This window comes from Phymastichus coffea, unplaced genomic scaffold (assembly GCF_024137745.1).
Source record: "Phymastichus coffea isolate CEN01 unplaced genomic scaffold, Cenicafe_Pcof_1.1 PCOF00072, whole genome shotgun sequence".
NCBI classification, from domain to species: Eukaryota; Metazoa; Arthropoda; class Insecta; order Hymenoptera; family Eulophidae; genus Phymastichus; species Phymastichus coffea.
In genome coordinates this window covers 16,190-40,532 of record NW_026706883.1, presented here as the reverse complement: position 1 = coordinate 40,532, position 24,343 = coordinate 16,190, and the positions used below count along the sequence as shown (strand labels likewise).

Below are 24,343 nucleotides of genomic sequence, written 5' to 3'. Positions count from 1 at the left end.
AGCCGCATGCAACACCAACGACGCGGTGCCTCCGCAACCTGTTGCTCGACCATTGTCACTTTTCGTTCCGAACTTCACTCCGTCGCGTGAGTGTATGGATAGCCAGGTGACCATCGACGGCTGGAAGCGTCGTAAACTCAATGAAGTTCATGAGCAGTTGCGTTACGCGATCTTGGCTGGGTAACCTGCCTCGCAGATACGACCAAGCTGTTCAGTCGTCGTCAGGCGAAAGCGTTGGCTGATCCGGATCGAAACTCGCGGGAGGATTACGCGCGCCTGCGACAAACGCGCGACACGCGCAACAAGTAAGTGACCATACAGCGCGCACGTTTGGCAGCCCTTGCGACGCGCCACTCCTTTTGGAAGTGTATAAACTCGACGCTCTGCGCGTGTCGTGCGTTGCTGCGAGTATCGACGAGCTCCAGCTTTGCTGCAAGTAGCTACGGTGAACCCAGAGGAGCTTTCGCCACACAAGTACTTCGCACACGTGAGCCATCGTACTTCGGTTGATGCCGCTGCGACTGACTTTTGAGAGAGAAGCAACGCTCGTCCGTATAGTGACGTAGAGGCGCGCGATCGCACGAGCTACTCCCACGATGTTACGCTTACAGACGCAGGCAGCCTCCAGCCAAATAAACTCTTCGAAAATAGCCAGTGTAAGCGGCGCGCCTTCAAAAGAAAAGAACTACACGGATAAGACTACGCGCGCAGATCAATCCACTGCACATCCTTACTCACGAATCCCAAGATATTCTTTCTGACCTTGAAATTCTACGAGATTGTTATTATTTTTATATGCTAGACCCTATGTTTTCTGTGTAATATTAAGTGAACGCTGTCAATTTGTGGCATTTTATGTTTATCGTTATATTTTTAGTCATGTATAACTTATATTTTTGAAGTTATATATTATATTTTTAAAGTCATGTAAAACAACACTTATTTATATTCTTTCAAATATCGAGCCCCTAACTGTCGAGCTCATCCATAAACAAGTTTTCCTATCAACAAATTTTGAATTTTCGGCTGGAAAACAAATTTTGGATGATTTATACATTTAAACAAGTTTACATTTTATGCAATATTTTATATAATCGATAAATATCGTTTGTAATTTAGCGCCTTACTTTTGTCAAGTCGATAACATACCAGACACTATCACCATGAGTATATAGCGACGGTCATCAGATGCTTCATCCTCTAGTCTACGGTTATGTCTTATAAAGAACCTTATAGAGAAGACAAGGCTCTTATATTAGCTGTACGAGGGTTGCTATTTATATTTTGAGCCTAATAATGAAAACAGTAATTTATCGTCGAAACTAGCTTTATTGTTTTTCGAAGTATTCTCTATGATGGTAAATACTCTTTCGAATGCGCTTGAACCAACTTTCGTAACACTTTTTCACTTTGATTATGTCATTAGAGGTACCTCCAAAACATAATTTTTAAATGTATCAACAAATGCATGACTTTAAAAATAAAACGAAGTCATTTGGTGCTAAATCAGGACTGTACGAAGGATAACCCATTAATTCACCTCGACATTTTGATCGGTCAAATAGGCATTTGTTTGAGCCGAAATGTGAGAGCTTGCATTGTCATAGTAAAGAATGATACGTCGTTGGCGCCTATATTTTCGTATTTCATATAACATTCTGGCAAACAAATGATTGTATATCATTTAGAATTCACCGTTTTACAATGCTCTAATGACATAATTGCCACACGTCAAGTTATTCCAAAGGAACAGGCGATCATTTGCTTCGAAGTGCTTCGCGTATGAACCACTTTTATCGGATTTTCCTTGTCTTGGAAAATCCATACAGTGGATTGCTATTTTGTTTCAGGTTCATACGCATAAATCCAAGATTCGATACCTGTGTAGACGTTATACATAGCCTTTGATGCACCGCGATTGTATTTCTTAAGAATTTCTTTGCATCAATTGACACGAACATCTTTTTGAGATTTTGTCAAATTATGCGGGATCCAACGCAAACAAACCTTTTTTTACAGCAAAATGTTCATACAATATCTTATTAATGCCCGCCATACTAATGACCAAGGATGCCTCAACTCACAATAAGTCACATCACGATCTTGCAATCAGTTCGCGCACATTAATATTTTCAGGTACATACAACGGATTTTAGAAGTTCGCACGATTTCCGTCGTTGAAAGAACAGTGGCGACGATGAAACTCGTTTTACCAGTGTTTCACAGAGACAAAGGATAGAGCTTCATCGCCAAAAGTAGATCGAAGTAAGGTAGATCGAAGTAAGTTGATCGATGTACTTCTGTCTTGATAATTCACGTCAAAAGTCGTAAAAAATCATCGCACGAAAAGATTCACGAGATAATTCCATTTTTCGCTGAGACAAAATTTTCAAGTCAATGTAAGCAACACAAGTTATACTCCAACCATAAAACTTTCTAAAGAATATTTTAGTTAAAAAGGTCAAATTTTCAAATGGTAAGGTCAAATGATACCTAACAACACTAGGTTTATCAAGGCTCAAAATATAAATAGCGACCCTTTGCTTCGTTTCCTTCGAGATAATGAAGATAATAGATAACAATCTACCGGCAGCACATGCATGGCTAACGCGCTTTCAATTCGTGTCGAGACAAGTTTTTAGGTAGAGGTTTAGGCGGGTATACTAAACATCAAAGTATAAGCACCAGAGACAGTTAAACACAGTCTCTATAATATAGTTGCGATTGTCACTCTAATACTTTTCTTTCACTTACTACATAGTTTGCTAATATAGTTAGTACAATGTGTGAAACTGATTTATTTCAATTTTAATACTCTGACATGACATTATAAGATACATCCGCTATTCGCAAGAGTATTAGTTATTTTTTTTATAACCACTTGTTATTATTTTAAGGTTAATAAAAAATGAACGATCCAATAACGTCTACCAAGTTTTACGGCAATTCTCTAATTAATGTTTATAATGGTATTGAAAAGAAAATTGAAAAAGCAAAACATAGAAGACCTGTTGAATACGAAGACAGACATAGAACAATTTTTGAACCACTTCCTTACAAGAAAGAATTTTGGAAACAATCTGATGCACTTGCTGATGCAGCTGAATATTCACAAGGACCAGATATTCTTTGTTGCTTTGTCTTTCAAGATGAGAATGAGAGAAGACGTTTCATTGTTACATATCCCGAAGATTTTTGGAATGATCTTGAACATTGCCCCCCAGAGAGAAGAGTTTTTTATGAGGTATTTAAATTTAATTACATAATAAATAATTAACTAGTTTATATGAATCTAAAATGCTTCATAATATAAAAAATTCATTATAAAATTTTCTATTAAAACAGGTGATCCCAGAAAATTCTCCATGTTTTCTCTATTATGATCTCGAATTTAACACTGAAATGAACAAAGATAATAATGGAATTAGGATGACTCAAACAGTTATAGACTTGACGTGTGAATATATAAAAAAGTATTGGAAATATCCTTGTAGTAGGAATGAAGTAATCAACTTAGATTCTTCAAGAGTCGGAAAATTTAGTAAGCATTTAATTTTCCATACTAAAGAAGTAGCGTTTGAAAATAATTTTCAAGTAGGCTACTTAGTAAAATCCATTTGCACAGATATAATAAATTTTGTATCTTGTGAAAGTACAGAACATGATATTCTGAGTAAATTTGACAAATCCAATTTAACAGAATTATTTGTTGAAACAAATAAGGGAAAGAAATTATTTATAGATATTAACGTCTATACAAAAAATAGACATTTTAGAATCTACAAGGCAACAAAATGGGGAAAAAATTCTCACTTACTTCATGCTTCTGATTGCGAATATGTTTGGAATAATACAGTCAAAAATAAAGATATGAACATATTTATCAATTCCTTAATTTCATATTTACCAAAGAAAAAGAAGTTAATGTTATTAACATTTGATGAGAATAAAAAAGCACAAATCCAGTCTTATTCCCAAAATGCAGAAGCAAGATTAAAGCAGTCCTTCATGTGTAAAGAATATCCAAAATCACCGTACCCAGCTCTGAATAAATATATTGCTGAATTTGTTCAACCAGGGAAAATTCGAGATACAAAATATATGGAAACAAGACAGCTGATAATTTTTGAAATTATAGGAAATAGGTAAGATGCGATATATGCAAAAATATTTTTCATCCGCCAAAATTAAATCAATAAATTTCCTGCAGATATTGTGACAACATTGGTAGATGGCATAAAAGTAACAATATATATTATATTGTTGACCTTATCAATAAAATTATGTATCAAAAATGCCATGATGAAGACTGCCGTGGATTTGTTTCTACTCCTAAAGCTTTACCAGTTGAGGTAACATTTCATTTTTCAGATACAGCAGATTCCGTTTTATCAACTATAAATTGTTAGGGAAGATTAATTTTTCCTCAAAAATTGCTTTAAAATCAGCAATATATTTCTTTAATTTCAAGAGTTTTTTGTTCATATATAAACTACGTGAGTGATTATTATGTAATTCAGTTACACATTGAAATAGACTGAATAATTTTATTAATAGATTTTATTTACTTTAAAATCAAATTGGTCAAAATATTTATAAATTTTATAAATATAAGACGTTTTATTCCAATGAGTGCATTTTATTAAACAAAGCATTTTCTATTATACAAGAATATATACACCTATCAAGACCTTTTCACTTGATTGAACTTTAAATACAATTGGCAAAGAATTAAAAATATTAAAAATGCTATCAGTTTCGGGTAGATGCGGCAATTAATTATATCTGCTTTTTGCAAAAAAAATCAAAGTTTAATATATACATAAAATTAATTTAAAAGTTATGCAGCAAAATCTGTACACAGTCAATATCACAGAGTATATTAACTTTTTTATAATGATAATTTATGCACCACCGACGATAGATTACTGTTTGTTAAAATAAAATTTGCTATGAATTGTTATTGCACATTATTTGAACCTCTTTTTTTATCCTTTTTAGATATTTTTTATCGGAATTTCTGTTATGCAAATAACTTAGCTAAATAAATGTAATCTAAAAATCCTGACTCTACGTCTTGAAGAGGATCACCCTCATTACTGTCTTCTTTCTTTTCTTCTACACTATCATCTGCTAGCTCATCTACTTGAATAACAATTTTTTCTGAGGGGTCATCTTCAGAGTCTTTTGTATTTGTTATCCCTGTAGAACTTGAAACTTTTTCATTGTTCTCTATCTGTCTTTCTTTGCTTTTATTTTCATCAATACTATCAGCATTTTCATTTGAACTAAATTCTTTACTTATAATTATAAATGGTGTTGACACTGATTTTTCAGATTCTTGTATCAATGTTTTATAACTTTTATAATCTTTTGAAGCTTGCCTCATTTTACATAAATAATCTGGTAAACCTTGATTGACAAAAATGAAACATTAGTATATGTTCATAAATTCTGTTCTTGATTAAAATCTATATTTGCTTTTTTCACTAATTTATTACCTGACATTGCAACCCAGGATGTCAAGGCTGATGGCATATTAACACCTGGGTCATCAAAATATGTTAATCCAAATTCAATGCCTGGTTCATGGAAACTTTTAAGAGGTTTTATAACCATGTAAGACCAATACTTTTTCACCCTGAAAGTTGATATGAATGTATCGAATGTAATTTAAAGTTTAGTGGAAAGTAAATTTCATGACCTATAAATACCTATATGTATCTGGTCTATTTGGAGCATTTGGATGATCCATGCCTTTGCTAACAATTATGATCATGCCAGTATTTTTATCATACATCCACCTTCGTTGATACACATAGTCTCTATTTGCAAACATTCTCTAGAATATAATTAGACAATGTTTGTGTTAGGATGTGACAAAATATTATACACTATTAAATTAAAAAAAAACATACTGGCCAAATCATTTCCCAGTAAATTATATCACTGCAACCTTCGATAGGTTCATTGGTTGATGGTTCTGTATCTATGATTTCTAGTTGTTTAGCAGTATCATCCCATTTTTTACGATAATCAATATCTATTTGGACTTGCAAAAAATCTTCAGCAGAAACATCATCATAAGTTGCATGTATTTTATAAGCATATAATCCTCCATTGTCTTTTTCCATCCTTCGCCACATTAACATATCATTACGTTCTAAGAAAGGTTCCCATTCTATACCTGAAAAAATATGAGGCAACAACATCATGAGATATTTGTCAATTATTGAATTTTAAAATAATACACGCAAATTTACCTTCTTGTTGAGCTCTCTCAATGGCACGTTGTGGTTTAGTACATTGACAATATTGAATACTTGGTTGATTAATGTCAACAACTAATCTTAAATTACATTTTGGACAGAGTACTGTTAAATTACGGAGTTTGTGTATACTTTCTATTTCTCTACTGTAACTTAATATTAATAAATTCAATGAAAAAGTAGTAAAAATAAAGCAACTTCATTTAATTTTATGCAAGTAAAATTTTATTTTTATCTTTACCTGTACATTTCTTGATCAGGTATTTTTTCTGTTTCCCAATTGAACATTGTAACACCAATAGCACCAATCAAAAAGTCTTTGGTATTCTTTGAAGCTCTGCGTCTCCATTGTCTGATGAATTCTCGTAAAGCTACTTCGTCCCAAATTCTTGTGTAAAGATGAAATATTTGTATACTTCTTCTGATTCTTTGAGCTGCTATAAACTCAAATTGTTTTGTACAAGCTTTAACAACTTGAATACTTTGCTCCCTCAACCATACACTCATTTTTTGACCACAGTATTTAAACCTACCATGCAATTTATAGTATGGAGAGAAAAAATTCAGATTTTTCAAAAATTCACAATTTATATTCGCATTATAACGTTTTAATAAAATTCCTGATACATAACGTGAATACATTTTGAATTTTTCAAAAGACTTTTCTTTTCAATTGGGCGCGAAATACATAACTCATGTAATTAAGGAGAATGCCAATGTTACGTCGTTCTAAATATTTGATAGTAATAAATAAATTCAGCTTGAACATGCAGTCTTTGCAAACACTAAAATAAATACTTATAAAAAATTAGTTCAAATGATCTTAATTATGATTTTTAGGTTAAGATTTAGTATTGGTTATTCAATCATCAGAACAAATTGACAATAGCGCTAATTTATTAGAAAAACTAATACTTTTAATATTGTCACAGATTTTCAAATAAATTAATTTTTTTTCATTTTCTTTTGTAAAAAAAGTGCGATTTTGAACCTCACATTGGCTACATGCGTGAAAACTATCAATGTCTTCCTATAAACTTGCTCACACACAAGGTCGTACATGCATATGCACAGTTACATACATCTATACATGTTACTATAGAGAAAGTACCATTACTAAAGAACAGATGTCGTTTTTTTAGGACACATCGTATAAATCACATCTTTTTTAATATTATATAATATATATATATATAAATCGATGTAAAAATGTGTTCTTTGAAATATGAAATCTTTCAGTAGCAAAATGATCATTTACGGAATTTTTGACAGAATATTCGCGTAATGAAAAAATACATTTAAAGTTATGAAAATGTTTTTAATTGATTAAAGTTGCAAAATCTTACGAAAATTTAAACCAATGATAAAACTAGTTATAAAAATCGAAAAATTACATTTCGGAAGTAATTGTAAACTGCATTTATAATGCATTAAATATAAAGTTGCAATCATATTTAATCGTGATTACTTAAGACAAGTAAATTTTTAATCAAAGTCTCCTTGTACATTTTCATAGACATACAGCCACTTGAAAAAATTTTTAGCAGGTCCTTTGATTCGTCTAAACATTAAACAATTGATACTTCAAACAATTCTTTATCGATAAATGGCCTATAGTTTACGAGTAATCAATCTTGAAGGGTTGTATTTTGTATAGCAGATTTTTTTAAATTAAAAAAACAACCAATAATAATTTTCATTTGTCAGTAATGCTTATTTTTTATATAAATTAAAATATAGGTATGCTCATAATACGAAAGTAACAATTAAGAAATTCTCTAGGTTTTTTTATTTTTTTGAAAGAACCGGCTGCTCAGAAAATTCAAAATTGATTAGTCATGACCGAGATGTGAATATTTACAGTAATTGTTTCAAATATCCACTGTATATAGTTAACTTGAAGTAATTGAAGCAAAATCACGACAAATTTTCTATACCTACAGAAATGTATTGTGGAGCCCTAAATGCCGTCTAAACTGAGTATACATACGATACAATCTGTACGATATAAGCTGTAGGATATTGTAGGGATGTTTGTATAGATTTTACCATTGAGAACAAAGTTACAACTTTATTAAAATTAATTTGTTGAAATATAGATTATAAATAATAATGTTTCTTTTTTCGAACTAAAATGGATCCTTCTCTCTTCGCAACCAATAGCTATGCAGAGTTTGCACGTCGCTGGGCTTCAATCTAAAAAATAGAAAGTTCGTAATTATTAGAGTAAGTCTATGGAAATATAAACATTAAATCAATAAAACTATTGTATAACAAAATGTACTCTGGTGTACGAATGTTTAATTGAATTTGCCTCGTCTAGTACAATATCAATAGCAAACAAATAAGTTAATTGATTAATTACGTTTTAAATAAACCGCAAAATGTAGCAGCTAGCGTTATTCATATCGCACTATCCGCGCGATACAATTCCAGTCGCTATTCCCGAATTATTTGCAATTTCCTGATGATATATCCTGAGCCGGTATTTAATTCAACTATTCATTAAAGATAAAACCAGTTTCTCGTAAAAACTAACTTTAACTGTGGAAAAGTTTAGGAAAAGTTGATCAACCTGATGAACAGCAGTAATGCATACAACGGCAGTTGAGCGGTGTGTTTGATTACACATTTATAATAATTGTGTGGATCGATGGAATGTCAAAAATTCGTCGAATCAGTACTTGGAAAGTAATTGTAAAATAGCCTCCCACTTTAGCTTCTCAGCTAACAGTATGTTCCATACACCCGTAGAGAAGAATTAAGCTTAATTATATATTTTGAGAGCCAAGTGCAGTTCGTATAGCTGGCAAGTTGGAAAAAAGGGCGAGGAAGTATTTGGATAGAAATCGAATCGACGTGAAGGTGAGACGGTTGAGTCGAAACTGACCTGCTTGAGTTTGCGGTAGTAGCGCAGGAGGAGATCGAGGTCAGGCTGCTGAAGCCTGAAGGGGTGACGATCTTGAGATTCGACGACGGTTTCTTGATTGGCGACTTGCGGCGCTCGGTTCCTCTTGCCCCAACCGGTAGAAAAGTTGAGCTGAGCCTCGGTTTGCACCATCAAGGCCAAGCACAAGCAGAGGCTCAACGCCAGGACGCTCAGTCGCAGCTGCCTACGACACACAAGCTCATTCAAACTAAACCCAGTAGTGTCCGAGGCATACTCGTCACTGCAGTCGGTGCCTGAACGAGGCAGTGAAATACATCGACAATCCTTACAACCGACCGATCATTTCGCACATCGAATTTTTCATGCAGTTGCCCAAATGCCAAGCTCCCGACCAACTCACATGTTTGTCGCACTGTCTGCGGCTCTTCTTCTCAAATCGCTATGACACACTGTCGGCACAAACTTTCACTCGAATCAAGTCAAATGCAAAGCTGCGATCTGCAGACAAAGGCGATGCCTATGCGCTGCAGAACTACGAGTGAAAGTGGCTCTGCTAAAGCAAAGTCAGTGAGCCTGCAGTCGAGAGTCGAACGAGAGCGAGCTGTCCTTCCCACCGAGCTTTCGACGAATTGAGCTTCCACGATGATTTGTCGAGGACGACCGCTGGCAACTCCGAGTTTTATATCGGTTGTCGACGCCCCACCGCCGATGACTTTCAACCCCCGTGCGCTTGTGGACGTTCACTTGGCACGCATGTGCGGGTGCACTGTGTTGACGCAAATCGCCCGAAGGGGTTTCACCGGCTCCGTATATCGCTGTCTCTTGGCAGCATCCCTTTCAGCGAGCGAGAATAAAAATAACAAAAATAAATGTCGATCAGCAATTACGACGCGCGCTCATCAAACGTTTTCCTGCGATTGTACAGCGCAACCAATTCAATAGCATGCTAATTGCGAAGGAAACTTCATTGACGCGATCGACGAACGTTTCGCTTGATTCCGCCTTATACGTATTTGAGCATCCGATAGATATCCCATTTACGTATTGGATTCGTAAATAATTTTCGGCTCTCTTAATTACGAATTTTAATCTAGTTTAGTTGGCATTTCTTGCGTGGATAAGCGCTTTGATAACCGAAATACCCAAGCTATTAATACTTTAAAACTGCAATTTCAATTTTCAAATGGATCTATCACCATCATGCCCAATTTCACATAATATCCAACAGTTTTAATTCATTAATATTAATAATACTAAATGAATTCGTTAATAATTGAATTAAATTTTCATTAATATTGCACCGAATGCCTTTTTTATGGAATGATGCGTTCGCTAGTACGCTCTCTTTTTCAAAGCCGAAAACATTCTATCGGCTTGACTGCATACAAGAAAAATCAACATTGTCTATAATCGCGTGAGGCCAGCTTTCAAAATCTATGCCGTTCGAAGAAACAAATGCGTTTTATTCATTTCAGCTACGATATTTTACATCTCTTTTTCGACTTTTTTTGCATTTTTACTTTGATTAAAAAGTACACAGTCACGCAATATCTATGTAAATTCGATTTCCTCGAATTTTCGGCGCAAAGTTAAAAAGCCGCACATCGAATTTAACTCAATCGGCATACAGTCGGGTCATTTAATCAGCGTGCAAATGAATTCTCGACGAAATATTACACGGTCTGTCTACTTGGAATTAGGCTGCTGGTAAAGCAATCCGAGAAATTCAAAGCAAGTCGCAAGCGTCGGAGAAGAGCGTCGCCAGTGACGAATGGACGTGCGGGCCAACTGAACCGTCACGGGGGAAGTTTATTCACCAAGCTTGCGCCACGAGTCGCCGGGCGACGTTTCACAAGTCATTAATGCCAGCTAGGGAAGACGGAAAACGAGACCGGACGTCGGCGTCGGGGCTTCTTTTTCATTTTCTCAAAAGGAGACGAGGAAAAGAGCTCCTTTCGAACGTTTGATTTTCTTTTCTTGCTGTTGAGTTTTTTTTTTCTATTAGGCGAAGAAGCCACGGAGGACAACTAATCAAAGCTATTTGCACATGAGACGAGACTTGTGCCGCGCCGTAGTCACCGACTCGAGAAGCTTTTCAGCAAATGGCTTTTTGTTTGCGATGCGCGTCGATTTAGTCACGTAAGTCGTCGCATCCTCGTCAACAGTCCGACTTCGCGTGGACTCACTCGTTGTGCCCGCACCCGCGTAAATATTTTCACCGCCGCGTGACATATACATACACTGCTGTAGTAAATGTTAACTTTATTGAAAATTAATGTATGCAAGAACTTCACGAGAGAAACCTGGAACGTTTATTAAATGATCGAAATACCCATTGTGGCTGTTCCAACTTCTATAATAATAACGTCGAGGAGCAGGAAAAGGATTAATAATTTATGAACCTTAACCATCTAGAATAGATAGAAATTTTTCCTATATTTCTAATAATGGTAAAAAAGTCAAAATACATGGAGCTTAACATAAATTAATAGTGGATCGATGATGGGAATGGGTGTTCGTGGTACGAACGATCGGACTTATATTATATCATTCAATTATCACGTATTCGTTGGCTTATGCCATTTATATAATTATGGAATATTCCTATACATGTACATTGAAACAAACAAATTGTCATCCACTTTCACATTTATTCCCTTAGTTTTACTATATCTGAATCATTTTATTTAACTCCATTACACGTCTCCTCGGCTTACAAAAATTGTGTTTCATTTCTTGTGTTTCATAGTTTACGCTTCCTACTTATTCATTTACTTTATTTTTCAACGAGTTTTCAAACTAAAATGATCAAGCAATGATTACAATCGTAAATCGATGAAATCTTATGGCTTAGGCTTGAACAATGATCTTTAATTGATTCGCTGATCAAAAATAATTTTGTGCAATGATTCCCGCTCTTGTAGAAAAGAAAATAAAACGGTAGTTTTCGAAATTCATCACGCTACAGTGATAAAATTATTTTTAGGATACCATTGTAGAATAAAATTTCATTGTTTTAACTTTTAATCTTAAATTGAATATTATTTTTGTCGTATTGCAATCTCTCATGCTCGATAAAAATGTTACAGGATCAACTTTGGTACGTTTTACTCTTACAATCCTCGTTTATAAAACTACCTGTTATTACATTTTAACTTTACATTGAATATAATGTTTTTCACATATATCTATAAAGATTCGTTATATATAATATGTGTACAGTAAGTGGTTAGTAATTTTGGAATTCTATTCTGGAGATCAAGAATTTATAATACAAAGATCTTCAAATTAAAATGTATAAACGCAAAATACTTAATAAACGATACTTATAACTTTAATCAGATTAAGTAAAAAATACTTATCAAACGCATTATGATTACTAGTATCAATTGGAAAGTATCTTCGTTAATAAATTAATTACATTACATTTAAGGACCTTCAAAACAGAAATATTAGCTCGAATTTATTTTGAGAATAATGCTATACTTTTCAATCATAATGCATTTTTTATCGTCATTCTTGATAATAACAAAATTAAGAATGAAACCATGCTGTAGCAGTCGATTTTTGTTTATTTAAATATATATTTTTTTGAATAAAATTCACTACTTTTTTTGCACATATTGATTTATAAATATGATGCATAAAATATTCAATAAAATTGAAACGTTTAAAAAACATATTTATGAGATATGCACGATAAATAACATTTTATAAAAGTTTCATTATAAAAACACTGCCTTCGGCGAATCGTTTTCTTAGAAACGAGTAATAAGGAAAATCTTTTCGTCTATATTATTTCAATAACTTTAAAATTAAATAACATGTATTCTTTGCCAACTGAAAAATATGTGTATGTTGATCTTTGAATACAAAAAACTAATCTAGTCAAGCTATCGACTCTACATAATTATGTATAAATCTTCACGCTTTTAATTCATACAAAAAAATTATAAATCTTTGTGCAAAACATAATTTAAATATAATTACAAATTCTTATAAACACCATACAAAAGCTATTATTATTTATTATTCCCGGTGACAATCTAAATCATTCTAGCGAAATCATTGAATACGTAACATTTAATTTCAAAACATTTTTTACAGGTAAAGAAGACAAATTTCATCAAATTCAGTTTGCGCAAGAAATGTTTTATTTTGGCCATTTCACACTGTAACATTTCTTACTGATATCTCTATTTCTTTTTAATTTTGTTATGATTGATGTTTATTCGAAAAAAGTATGGTTATCATTTTCTTAATCAACAGTTTCTTATTTATACCGGTTAGAATATTTACAATATAGTTGGCTTAAGATTTAGGATAATTAGCACCAGGCTACGTCCTCCAAACTTTCATTCTCGTATATTTCTCTCAAACAGAGAGATGTCGATCAAGATTTTACGCACGTTGCCAATCGTCATGACACTGTCAAAAAGTAAATACATCCGTGAACTTGATGAAGTTTATCGCGATTCGCAGCTTCGAGCTTCTCCTCATTGAGAATGCGCATAACGTACATAATTACTACGTGCTGAATATAATACTGCTTTTATAATACGAACGGGATGACTAGTTATTAGTTAATTGCGCTAGTAGTTACATAAATTCACCCTGTTATCAATATACTGTTCATCACAATTTCCATATTATTCATTAAATGTATCTAATTTATCGTATTGTCTAGCAACAACAAACTATAAGTGCAATTCCGTCACAATATTTTTCTTTTTAAGTAAATAATATGATTGAACATTATTAAGACGAAAATCTTCGTTTAATATTCAATGTAAAGTAAAAGACAAATTTAACGAACCCGCATATTAACAACTACAAAAAACAAAATTAAAAAATAAAGTACTACAGTTTCACTAGTTGTTGTATAATAATTCAACGCCAACTTTCTATTTCACGGTCGACAGTACTTTCGTTTTCTTTATCTGTAGCTACGTCAGCATACATATCAGCGAGCTTACGGAATCTCGAACCAAAATTAAACAAGTAATTAAATTTGAGATCACCATCGTCTGTACAAGAAGCTAGAGAGGAAAGCGAACCCTCAGAATGGCCTTCGCCCTCGTAAGCATAATATCTGACGTCGTCGAAAGGATATCTACTCGAATTTTTATTGTAATACTCGTTTTTGTTATCGAGAAATCCACATGTGCCTGGCACTTGGTCCGTTTCTGCAAACATAAATTTCATTGTCATATTAAATAAATTTCAGGAATAATAAAAAAATTGTGCGACTGAAAAGTTACCTCTTTCTCGGAGAAAGGCCCGATCGACCTTTATATCGTTCGGTCGATCATACATTGTTCGAAGTACGTTGAGATCATAGCTAGTATCGACCTCGCCACCACCTTCATCTTCGTAATTGATAATGTTCTCCCTAATGTCGTCTATATCTTTGTACAAATCGCCCGTCTTACGTCTATGAACGACAACCGCCAACAATAAAATCAGCAATATAGCGAGGCAAACGAAAATAGCCACCCATAAATTCAAGTTTATTCCAAACAGAACATCTTTCGCCATGCCGATACTACATCCTGGATTCGCGTTGTGCGACAGCGCTGTCATACCAAGATTATAGGTCTGTACAAGAAATCATTCAGAACGATTAGCTTTATTGCAGAACAGCACTGTGGTTATAATTACATCATTGAAACATACATTTCCGTTGATTGTCATGTTTCGAATACATCCAACAAATCCTTTCATAGTTGGTACATGTTGCCATCTGAATTTTTGTCCTAAATCAAACAAATTTTTCTGAGCGCCTCCTACTTGTACTGGACTATTCACATTGAGAATTTCCAGCGTGCCGAGGGGTGCCTCCGATCTCGTACAGCTCGATTGCACGTAGCCGTCAATTTTCATTTCAATATTCTTAAATATTTAGCGAGTTTTCAAGATATAATTCGAATAAGAATTATCGAACTCAACGATCATCTATCATTTTAACGACTTACAGTTTTAGACCACCAAATGTCTATTTTATGAGGTTTCCCATCAGCGATGAATACTTGGTTACCGCTAACTTCGTTATTCTCGCCGCTAGACTTGGATCTATCAAGCATCACGGTACCTTGGCCATAATTCATGTACAGCACAGGATTTCCATTTTGTAATTCTAACGACATAAAATCTTGAACACCTAACTTTTGAGAATAGATCATCGGGCCGAAATAGAAGATTAAGCCATCTTTGGCATACGATGTTATTTCAAGGCCTGGAAATCAAATGAAGGAAAAATTAAATAACAGCTCGTGACATTTGCCGAACGAGCTAACGAGCAGAACAAATAGAAAACCGGATACAAAATAACCCACTCAAGTAGGACTCGTTGCAGGCTTGTCCCGGTGGAGGCATGATGGCCCAACCGTCCCCCTGAAACTCGATCGATAATTCGCATCTCGGCCCCTCAAATCCCGGTGGGTACTCGCATCTCGTGTCGAGGGACGTGCTGCCGTTCAGTCTGTCGATTGGCTCGTCCACGTGGCAGATGCATTGCGGATCCACTACGGCTTCCACGCCCACGAACGAGCTTGTATTCGTGTGAACAACGTACGGCGTCGAACTTATGTTCAAGTAACTTCTGCACGAGCTATTGCAGTGGACCTGTAGTCATTCGAGTTGACGTTTATGTATGAGCCCAAGTTTCTCTCCGCCCGCCAAGAAGAAGGAGCCTTCGTAGAGAGCTTTGAAACGACACGTACCTTCTCGAATAGACACTCGTCAATATTGATCAGCAAAACTTGAGCACCCACGCGATCGGCAATCTCTTGGGTATGATCGGAAACAATTGTATTGAGCTTCTCGGCAGCGTAGTAAGTACTGCCGTGAACGGCAAAGCGCACATCGAGGACGGAATCGTTTTGGTAAGGCGAGTGTAGGATCGTGAAAACGTCGACATTTTCTACAGACGTATTGAATATGGTCGAAAGCTGCTTCTGAAGTAGGTCCTTTTTACTAATTCCTAGGCTGGACGGTGCAACCAGATCTTCGGCAGTGATTTCAAGAAAACGAATAGAACCCGACTTGACCACTGCTTCCTTAGGGATTTCTTTAACGATTACCTTAACCGTTGCTTCAACTTGGTGTCTTCTTATCTTAAAACCTGGAATTTCATTTTAGATGTTAGTTCGTTGTCACGAGTACTTAAAGCCCACGTGGTAGATCTATTTTTAGAGCTACTTACTTTCTTCGGTAACGGTGAATTTGAGTAAAAAGGTTCCGCGTTTAATATCAGGAAGTAAAGTAATTAGTCCCGTGGCCGATTCCAGCAAAAAGCCGTCCTCAGGACGATTGTCGCGCCACGAAAAAGTTTTGTCTTCGAAATCCCAGTCATCGGGATCGTTGACGTAGACCCTACCGATATCGACCACCGGCGACTCCCCATTATAATTGTAAACAAAAATAGAGCTAGAGCCATTCTGCATTGGATTATCATTCTCATCGCCAATAATTACTGTTAGTAATGAAATGCCAGTAAGGCTCGGCGTGCCATGATCAATTATAGCCACCGGTATATTGTAGCTCTTACGTTCTTCTCGGTCGAATTCTACTTTTGCCCACAAATCATTGCCGAGAATTTCAAAGCTTCTGAGAATCTCATAATCGGCCGAGACGTCGATTCTGTATGTAAAAGGTGGACCGTTTTCATCGGAATCATAATCTCGCGCACGAAGCTGAGTTATGTTACCCGGGCGTTGATTTTCGCGCCAAACTACATTTGGCATGTCAAGGAAAGGCGCATTGTCGTTGATATCCGTCAGAGTAATATTTATCGAATCCGCATTACGAAGAGAGTTGGGTCCGCCATCTTCATCCTGCGCGATTACAGATATCTGCAGAAATAGCGAATCAAAGAAAACTCATAATTAAAAAAAGCTACATATTTCAAAATTATCGAAAGTTTATATATTTAACAATTATTGTTTTTACGTTTTAAAAAATAATGCAGCGCTAAAGTTATATTGAATACTTTTATTTTATAGCCAATGCGTATATTGAAACAATTTGTAATTTTATTTATTTAAAATTTGTTTTTAAATTCTTACCGACCAAACTGGATAACCGTGTAGTGAGTCATGATCTAAAGGTTTCTTTAATATCATACAGCCATCTTTGTCGATGTGAATTAGCGACTTATGTTCCGGCCTCAATATCGAATAGACAATGTGCTAATCGGCTTGTCTATCCTTGATATCCGCGTCGTAAGCGGTGATTGTAGTAAGGCAACCTGTTGAAGTACAGTGACAAAGACAGTAAAAAAAAACTTGGGTTTGAATTAAATGTTGGCAAATTTAATGTACTAAGGATTTACCTTTGTAGGACTTCTCCTCTTCGATGATCGGATTTCTGTCATAGATTTCAAAAACAGGCTGATTATCGTTGACATTCTCAATGAAAATGCGCACAGTGGTCGTGTCGTCGAAAACCCCGTCGAAGGCTCTGACGGTCAACTTGTACTGAGTAATCTTTTCGTAGTCGAGACGCTGATTGACGCGAATCCTGCCGGTGGTATTCTCAATCATGAAACTATCGTCGTCGTTGCCAAAGAGAATGCTGTAGATGATGGAACTGGCCGTGTCGGCATCCAGCGCCTTTACTTCCGTCACGAGGGCGTTGACGTTGGCGTCCTCGGGTACGGCGTTGGCCGTGTACTCGCGCTGACTGAAGTGCGGCGGATTGTCGTTCTTATCGGCGATCTCGATGCGGAAATTCTGCTCGCCTCTATTATGCTCGCCCGTCTTGTAAAGGGCACTCGGCGAATTGTCCGTCGCGATCACTTTGATGGTATACGTGTTGTCGGACTCGCGATCGAATTTCACCAGAGTGGTGATGTTGCCCGTGTAACGGTCGATCGCGAACAACTTGTCGTAGTTGCCAAGCGCATAAGTTACCTGCGAACACAACGCGTGAATTTCAGCTGATTTTCTCCGGTATAAAATTTCTTTCATGAAAAAAGGCTCGTTCTTAAGCCAGAAAAGTCATTCTCTAAATGGGGCATCCACGGTTGGAGTTTGCCATCAAACTGAAATAATTCAATACTAATCGGATCGAAAGCTCACCTGGTTGTGAGCGGAAGTGCCGTCGGCGTCGATCGCTCGAACCTGCATAACCGGTGTACCGGGCGGCTCGTTCTCCAGCACGCTGCCCTTCTTCATTTCGCGAAAGCCGGGGATATTGTCGTTGACGTCGAGCACCTCGACGTAAATCATCGTCTCAGCTGCCAGCTGGTACTTATTCTGCACGCGTACGATCAGCGAGTACTCGTTGTTGCTCTCGTAGTCGAGCGACTTGGCGAGCTTGATCTCGGCGGTGTTCCTGTTGGACACTAGCCTGAAGGTGTTGTCCTTGTTGGTTTGCTCGGTCCTGCCAGTGACGAGCTCGAAGAGGAAGTAATCGAGACTGTCGTCGACGTTAGAGACGGCCTCTAGTCGCACGATGCCCGCCTCGTAGTTGCTGAAGTTCTCGGGCAGCCTGATCACGTCGTCGGGGCTGTAGGTCAAGGTGGGAGCCCTCTTGTGCGACTCCACCACGCGAATCTCAATGTTTATGACGCTCTGATTGGGCTCGTCGCCCTGGTCCCTCGCTGTCGCCGTCATGCTGAACCAGTAGCCCGGAGTTTTCTGCGCAAGCTTGTCCGTCAACGACTGAACCATCCGCGAGCTCGCAAGCTCGTTCGCTCTATCGCGCGTCGCGCTCGTCAGGGCTAACTTACGTCTATGCTATGATTCAAAAAGATAACGCCGGTGTTGACGTCGACCCTGAAGTAGACGCTGTCCTCGGGGCGCTTGGGCAAAATGCTGTATTGGACCTTGGAGTTCGGCCCGTTGTCTATGTCTGTGGCAGAGACCCTCATCACCTCCCTGTCGACCGACAGATCCTGCGGCACCGACTCCTTGTAGAACTGCGAAGCAATCGTGGCAAAACGCGCCGATCAAATATGGACTATATACTAGATGCGACAAGCTGTTTATGAGGCGATCGATTGTGAATTTAACACCCACGTATTATTCATGATTGATCTTATCGGCAGCTCGCAGCTTTACTTGGACTTATATTCACGGCTGCAATCGATCAAATTTTTGTTCCTTGCATAAATCTAAGTTATTCCTCGTACAATAATAAACACCTGTTGCCGCTTAGCCACTGCCTATCGTACACGCAGTTAGCTATTGTTGTATTCGTGTATATGTGTAAATACATATACAAGATGTAAGTAGATATGGTGCCGGAGGGAGGGCTCATCGCCGACGTAAATTAATGTAAAAGGGCGCTCTGATTGCATGCACGCCATGGGAGCGAGTACCAAGCGCATTACAGCTTTATAACCCCAACTACATTATTCGAACATCAAACATCGGACAACGTCAATCATGAGAAACTGCAGTCCGGCGCCGGCGCACGGCTATTTAGCCTTTAATATTTCGGGATTGATCGACATCATCATTCAGCATCTAGCGCATCTACAAAAACATTTCAACTGTCCGAGCTGAAAATAATGGCTGCGATTTATTGCCGAAACAATCATGCGTAATGCCGTGTGGTGTTAAATGCGCCACGCTGACACCGTATACCGTGCCATCGATTTCCTTATTGTACACCACGCGCCGGATTCTAATCTACATATATGCATGCATATTTGAACTATATCCGATGTCCACGCGTAACTCACTGAACTGATCAACTCGGCCGATCAACCACGTCAACTCGACGTTCGTTTTGTCAATTTGATCAATCGAATTCGTTCAATGATTTTTCTCGATTACAATTGAAAATTTTGAGGATATATTTTGCAAAGCTAGCCCCCACAACTGGTAATCGCTGGAGATTCAATCAATAAGTTTTTTGCATTTTTAGTGGAGACAGCCGTGTGGAAGAGTGCTTTAAAATTGAAATGAAAAACTTAGTTACTGTTTTGGAAAATCAGCAAAAGTTCGACGACCCCGCAACTTCGTGCGTCACACTCGGACAATATCCATCGAGATGTGATTGCTCTGATTCGCATCGCGTTCATTCGGGTCCTCTTGCGAGAAAGGATAGTTACGACTTGAAAAAGAAAAATGTTGCCGGCAAAATGAGAAGATCGATGTCGCGCAGCGATGTAATGTAATCGAGGCAATTTACGGGTCGTTTCGCGGAAGTGCAATCCGTAGCCGCGGAGGTGGTCGCTTTACGCGGAGGCTGGCGAAGGTACAAACGAAATATAGATAAATAACGAGACGAGCGCTCGCGTCGGGTACGTTTATTCGTGAGTTTATTCGCGAGGTGTGCGCGTGTAGCATACATATACAATAGTATGTTCGAGTATATTGGTTGGTATATGTAAAGCGGCGCAAGTATCGAGGTTGGATGAGGGTATAAAGAAAACAAGGAGACACAGATTTGCGAGCAGCAGCGTATGCAAGAAAGTAATGTCAAAGTGGAGCATACGGAAAGTCACGCGTATCGTTCGTGCGGATGTCGAGGCACGCGACGCGCGTCGTCTTAGTATTCGCAAGACATGACAGATGTGTGAGTGCGTGCTCGTGCGTACATTTGCATTAGTGCGTGTTCGCGTGCATGGACACCGAGAAATTCGGCAGACCAACCTTCGGCCCTGGTCCCCAGAAGTCCTATACGGAGAAGGCAAACAATCCAAGCAAAATCGAAAAAAGACAGACATGTTAGTATTGCGACCTCGGTGCTCCACCTTTCTCTCACTCGCCGGCTATCGTGCACTCAAATCTCTGATCCAAATGACTCGAGAAGAAAAAGAAAATAAAGCTTAGAAGTCAACTTGTTGTCCATTTTTAGATTTTCCATCGATTATAAAGTTGGCTTGAAAGAACGATAGATGCACACGTGAGCGAGGAAAAACGCTGATAAGTTAGCAGAACAGTTGAACGAAATTGTACGCTTGAGAGGCGTACAAAAGTAAATATACAGCGCACTCACGACTTTGTCGAAGACGGGCGCATTGTCGTTGATGTCCTCGATGGTGACCTTGAAGGTGCAGACGTCGTCGAATTGTGGTCGACCATTGTCGGTGGCAAGAACCGTCAAGTAAACCTCCTTCTCGCGAGCAGGTTCGTCGCGGTCGTGAGCGTGAGTCGTCCTTATTAGTCCCGTCTGATTGTCAATGTCGAACTTGAGTTTCTTTCCGTTAGCTGTCACGAAGCTATATGTGATCATTCCTACAATCAACGCACAACGCCAGCTTATCTAGATCGCCTTTATTACTTGTATTTCTATAGTTGCATCTATCTAATTTTTTATTCCTTCTTTTCATCTTCCGTATGAATCCACTTTAGAAATAAAATGTTAAAAGTACTATTTATAATTTTACTTCACAAAAATTTTAATAATCCATTGAATTTTAATCAATAAAAAACTAGATTTAGTAAAGAATAGAGTGAACATCTCAAAATCAAAATTTCACTCAATCAATAATATCGTTGCGCCATCGTAATTCACTTATGTATTTAATCGAACTTATACTAATCAATAATATCGCTGGATCAAATCATTCACTGATATATTTTATTAAAACAGTCTGTATGCATGACTATCACAGAGGTAAAAGGGAAACATATATTTAGGAGTTAAGAAAAAAAAAAAAAGATTATAAGTACATTTGTCTAATGTATAAGTTGGCAATCAGGGAGAGCGACAGCAGCGCCACCATTATATGTGTTCTTTTGGATACGGCATGTATGCTAGGGGCGAGTCGAGCCTATGATCTCGTGTTGGTCGGAGCATTGCCGGTTCTCTCCACGATTGAGTACAAAGAGTGGTCTGTATATATATATATATATATATATATATATATATATATATATATATATGTAAATACATATATCTTTTCTCTGTCATCTACAAGTGTATTCCGCCAACCTCACAATCAATAAAGTTCTTACATCAACCGCATCCGTCTGCCTTTCTTTGGTTCTTTCCGTTTGCGAAGGTAAACCAAATAACCGATTAAATTCTTAAAATATTTGAACAGCTTTACACATTTATTGGTGCAGTAAAACTTGGATGTTGCGAAATTGCGATCGTCCAGAACAATTTGACGAAGGGATCGAGTCTCCAAGTAAATTTTATTAACAATGCGAGGAAAATTGAAAGGTAAAAAAGGAAAAAAATCCGATAAGTGAGGAAGCTGCGCATATACTTTACCTCCCTCCTCGAGGGGATCCCGGTCCTCGGCTTGCACTTGAATAACCGGCGTGCCAGGCAACTCCTCTTCTTTCACAATGGGCGCGTAGTCCGAGCACTTGGCAAAGACCGGCTTGTGATTATGATTATCGCTGTTCCGCTGCTGCAGAAGCTTCTGCAAATAGACGGTAAAAATGAAGCGCACGACGGATGATTTGCTTCTTCTTTCAGTTCGTCTACGACTCGCCGCTACAATTTGCCTCTCTCGAGCTCTATAATGCGGTTAGCTGCTGCCTCGCGCGGACGAAAAAAATGTGTGAGCAGCGCAAAATGAGAATGCTCACTCGGCGTATTGAGGATTCAAGAGAAACTAGCTACGTTTTGATGGCCTGCGACTACCCAAGCGCGGGAACCGTCGTCGTTAATTGTTTGTGGGATAGCTCGCTTACCAGCACTTCCAGGTCCGTCCGTGACGACGTCTTTGAGTCCAAATGCCTCGAGTGTCGCACTTTCGGTACGTCGGCTGCAACGAAAAAATCACGTTATTTTGCACCCGGCAAAGATAACTCGATAACGCGTTTCCCCTCTGAAACCGCGACCACGGCGGTGTGACTCGCATCGATCTAGATCGCGGTTATCAGCTTGTTTTTGCCTCCATTACACTACGGGATCAGCCTCAAACTGGATTAACTTGCCATAACAAGAAGCCAATCAATGACAGTGAATTGCGATTAAAAAGTTCCATTTGCGCTGGAAATTTAATCCGTTTAAAGGCATTCGATCCATAAAAAAGTATACGCAGAGATAATAACGCGAACAAGTCACGTAATCGGTCCTCTCTTGAACGAAGCCTCTGCAACAATCGTAATTACGACCAACTGCGATGCGACTATCCACCGTCCACAGATTCATGTCGTCCTCGCCGTCGCAGGCCGTATCGAGCAATTTCCTAACAAGTATTATCAAAGTGGCGCTAATTTGTCGACTCGGCCTAAATAGCTACCAACTCGTGTATTTATTCACTTATAGCGCCGCCGTTACGTGATCGGCAGCAATGCTGGATTAGCGTAAATAGAACTGGATTTATGAGTGTTTTCGATCGAGGCCGAGAGAAAGATTCATCTGAAATCGGCGATCGACTTGTCAGCCGCAGTGGCACTCGATATGGCGATACCGTTCGCGGAGCTGCAGCTCGTCGATAGCCGCGCTGGACCGTCGAAACAATCAACGTCCGGTAAACCGGCGCGTAATCAACGCTTTATCCTCCGTGCGATTCGACACCCTTGACGCTGCGCTGATTGTCGCGCCGGTGTCTGCTCCTATCGACAAATCTAACCTCGCGGCCATTCCGAATCCGATGTAAAAAGAAAGCCTGCATTTCCGATGCAGCCAGCCGCGTTTAGAGCAAACTCGCGTTTGTAATTAGACTCGGCTTTGGTCCTCTGCATGTATTTGAGAAAAACATTAAGCCTCATTTGCTCTCTGTTCCGATTAACCGCGACGACGAAGAGTTGTCTGTCTTTACCCCTCCCCCTCCTCTCTCCCTCTCTTACTAGCAGTATGAACGCCCGATGACAGGCCTTCGCTCGCGCGCCGTGGGCTGGATAATTACAGAGCCGCTGGCCTTGTCCTTTGTCGAGTTGATCTGTGCGAAGGAGAGAGGAAAAAGAGCCTCTCAAATGCGCCAACCAGTGTTAATTGGGCTAGCTCTCGTCGTGCGCCTGCACACTGGAAGGAAACTAGCAAAAAATGGGCCAATACAATTTACATACGGTTGAAAAAAAAAGAAAAGAAAACATCGTCGTGACTCGTATCCCAGCGGTCAGTCCCGTGATACAGCGAACATTTATATAATTCAAGAGTTGAGGAGCGCCGGATAAGTTTCCCTGTCATTCCAGCTATCCATATTCAAGTAGCAGCAAAAGATGCATCAATAATAACCGCGCGTTTAATAATTGACTGGCCGACAGCTGTATGTTGCCAGGTGTGTTCCTTTCACACAGATATACCCCACGAGAGAGAAAGAGCC

At 38.1% G+C, this 24,343-nt stretch overlaps 4 protein-coding genes across 6 annotated transcripts; 1 reads left to right on the top strand and 3 right to left on the bottom strand.

The window, feature by feature from the left end:
- Positions 1-2,192: 2,192 nt before the first annotated feature.
- Positions 2,193-4,435, top strand: LOC131667987 (DNA-directed primase/polymerase protein-like). Of its 3 annotated transcripts, none has more exons than XM_058941777.1 (4): positions 2,193-2,280; positions 2,898-3,244; positions 3,346-4,145; positions 4,211-4,435. In XM_058941777.1, exons 2-4 carry the CDS (start codon positions 2,909-2,911, stop codon positions 4,407-4,409), a joined length of 1,335 nt encoding a protein of 444 aa, XP_058797760.1. In that variant the 5' UTR covers positions 2,193-2,280; positions 2,898-2,908; the 3' UTR covers positions 4,410-4,435. The 3 variants fall into 3 exon arrangements, with proteins under 3 accessions (XP_058797760.1, XP_058797759.1, XP_058797758.1); XM_058941776.1 differs by having other exon boundaries at positions 2,263-2,399; XM_058941775.1 differs by lacking the exon at positions 2,193-2,280 and adding an exon at positions 2,654-2,773.
- Positions 4,436-5,008: 573 nt separating this feature from the next.
- On the bottom strand, positions 5,009-7,299 carry LOC131667988 (stAR-related lipid transfer protein 7, mitochondrial-like). Its single transcript, XM_058941778.1, has 7 exons — positions 7,266-7,299; positions 6,511-6,706; positions 6,264-6,421; positions 5,919-6,187; positions 5,715-5,842; positions 5,502-5,641; positions 5,009-5,412 (listed from the first exon to the last, which is right to left on the bottom strand). Exons 2-7 carry the CDS (start codon positions 6,555-6,557, stop codon positions 5,024-5,026), a joined length of 1,131 nt encoding a protein of 376 aa, XP_058797761.1. The 5' UTR covers positions 6,558-6,706; positions 7,266-7,299; the 3' UTR covers positions 5,009-5,023.
- Positions 7,300-8,302: 1,003 nt separating this feature from the next.
- Positions 8,303-9,835, bottom strand: LOC131667989 (uncharacterized). Its single transcript, XM_058941779.1, has 3 exons — positions 9,560-9,835; positions 9,160-9,382; positions 8,303-8,465 (listed from the first exon to the last, which is right to left on the bottom strand). Coding segments are annotated over exons 1-3 (258 nt in total). The 5' UTR covers positions 9,562-9,835; the 3' UTR covers positions 8,303-8,432.
- A 1,935-nt stretch (positions 9,836-11,770) lies between these two features.
- Positions 11,771-23,226, bottom strand: LOC131667964 (DE-cadherin-like). Its single transcript, XM_058941750.1, is given in 16 exon segments — positions 11,771-14,345; positions 14,421-14,757; positions 14,836-15,051; positions 15,135-15,394; positions 15,495-15,783; positions 15,882-16,282; positions 16,364-17,012; positions 17,226-17,407; positions 17,492-18,071; positions 18,240-18,800; positions 18,893-19,081; positions 20,766-20,789; positions 21,112-21,350; positions 22,336-22,477; positions 22,764-22,837; positions 23,187-23,226. Coding segments are annotated over 16 exon segments (4,479 nt in total). The 3' UTR covers positions 11,771-14,049.
- Between the last annotated feature and the right edge of the window lie 1,117 nt (positions 23,227-24,343).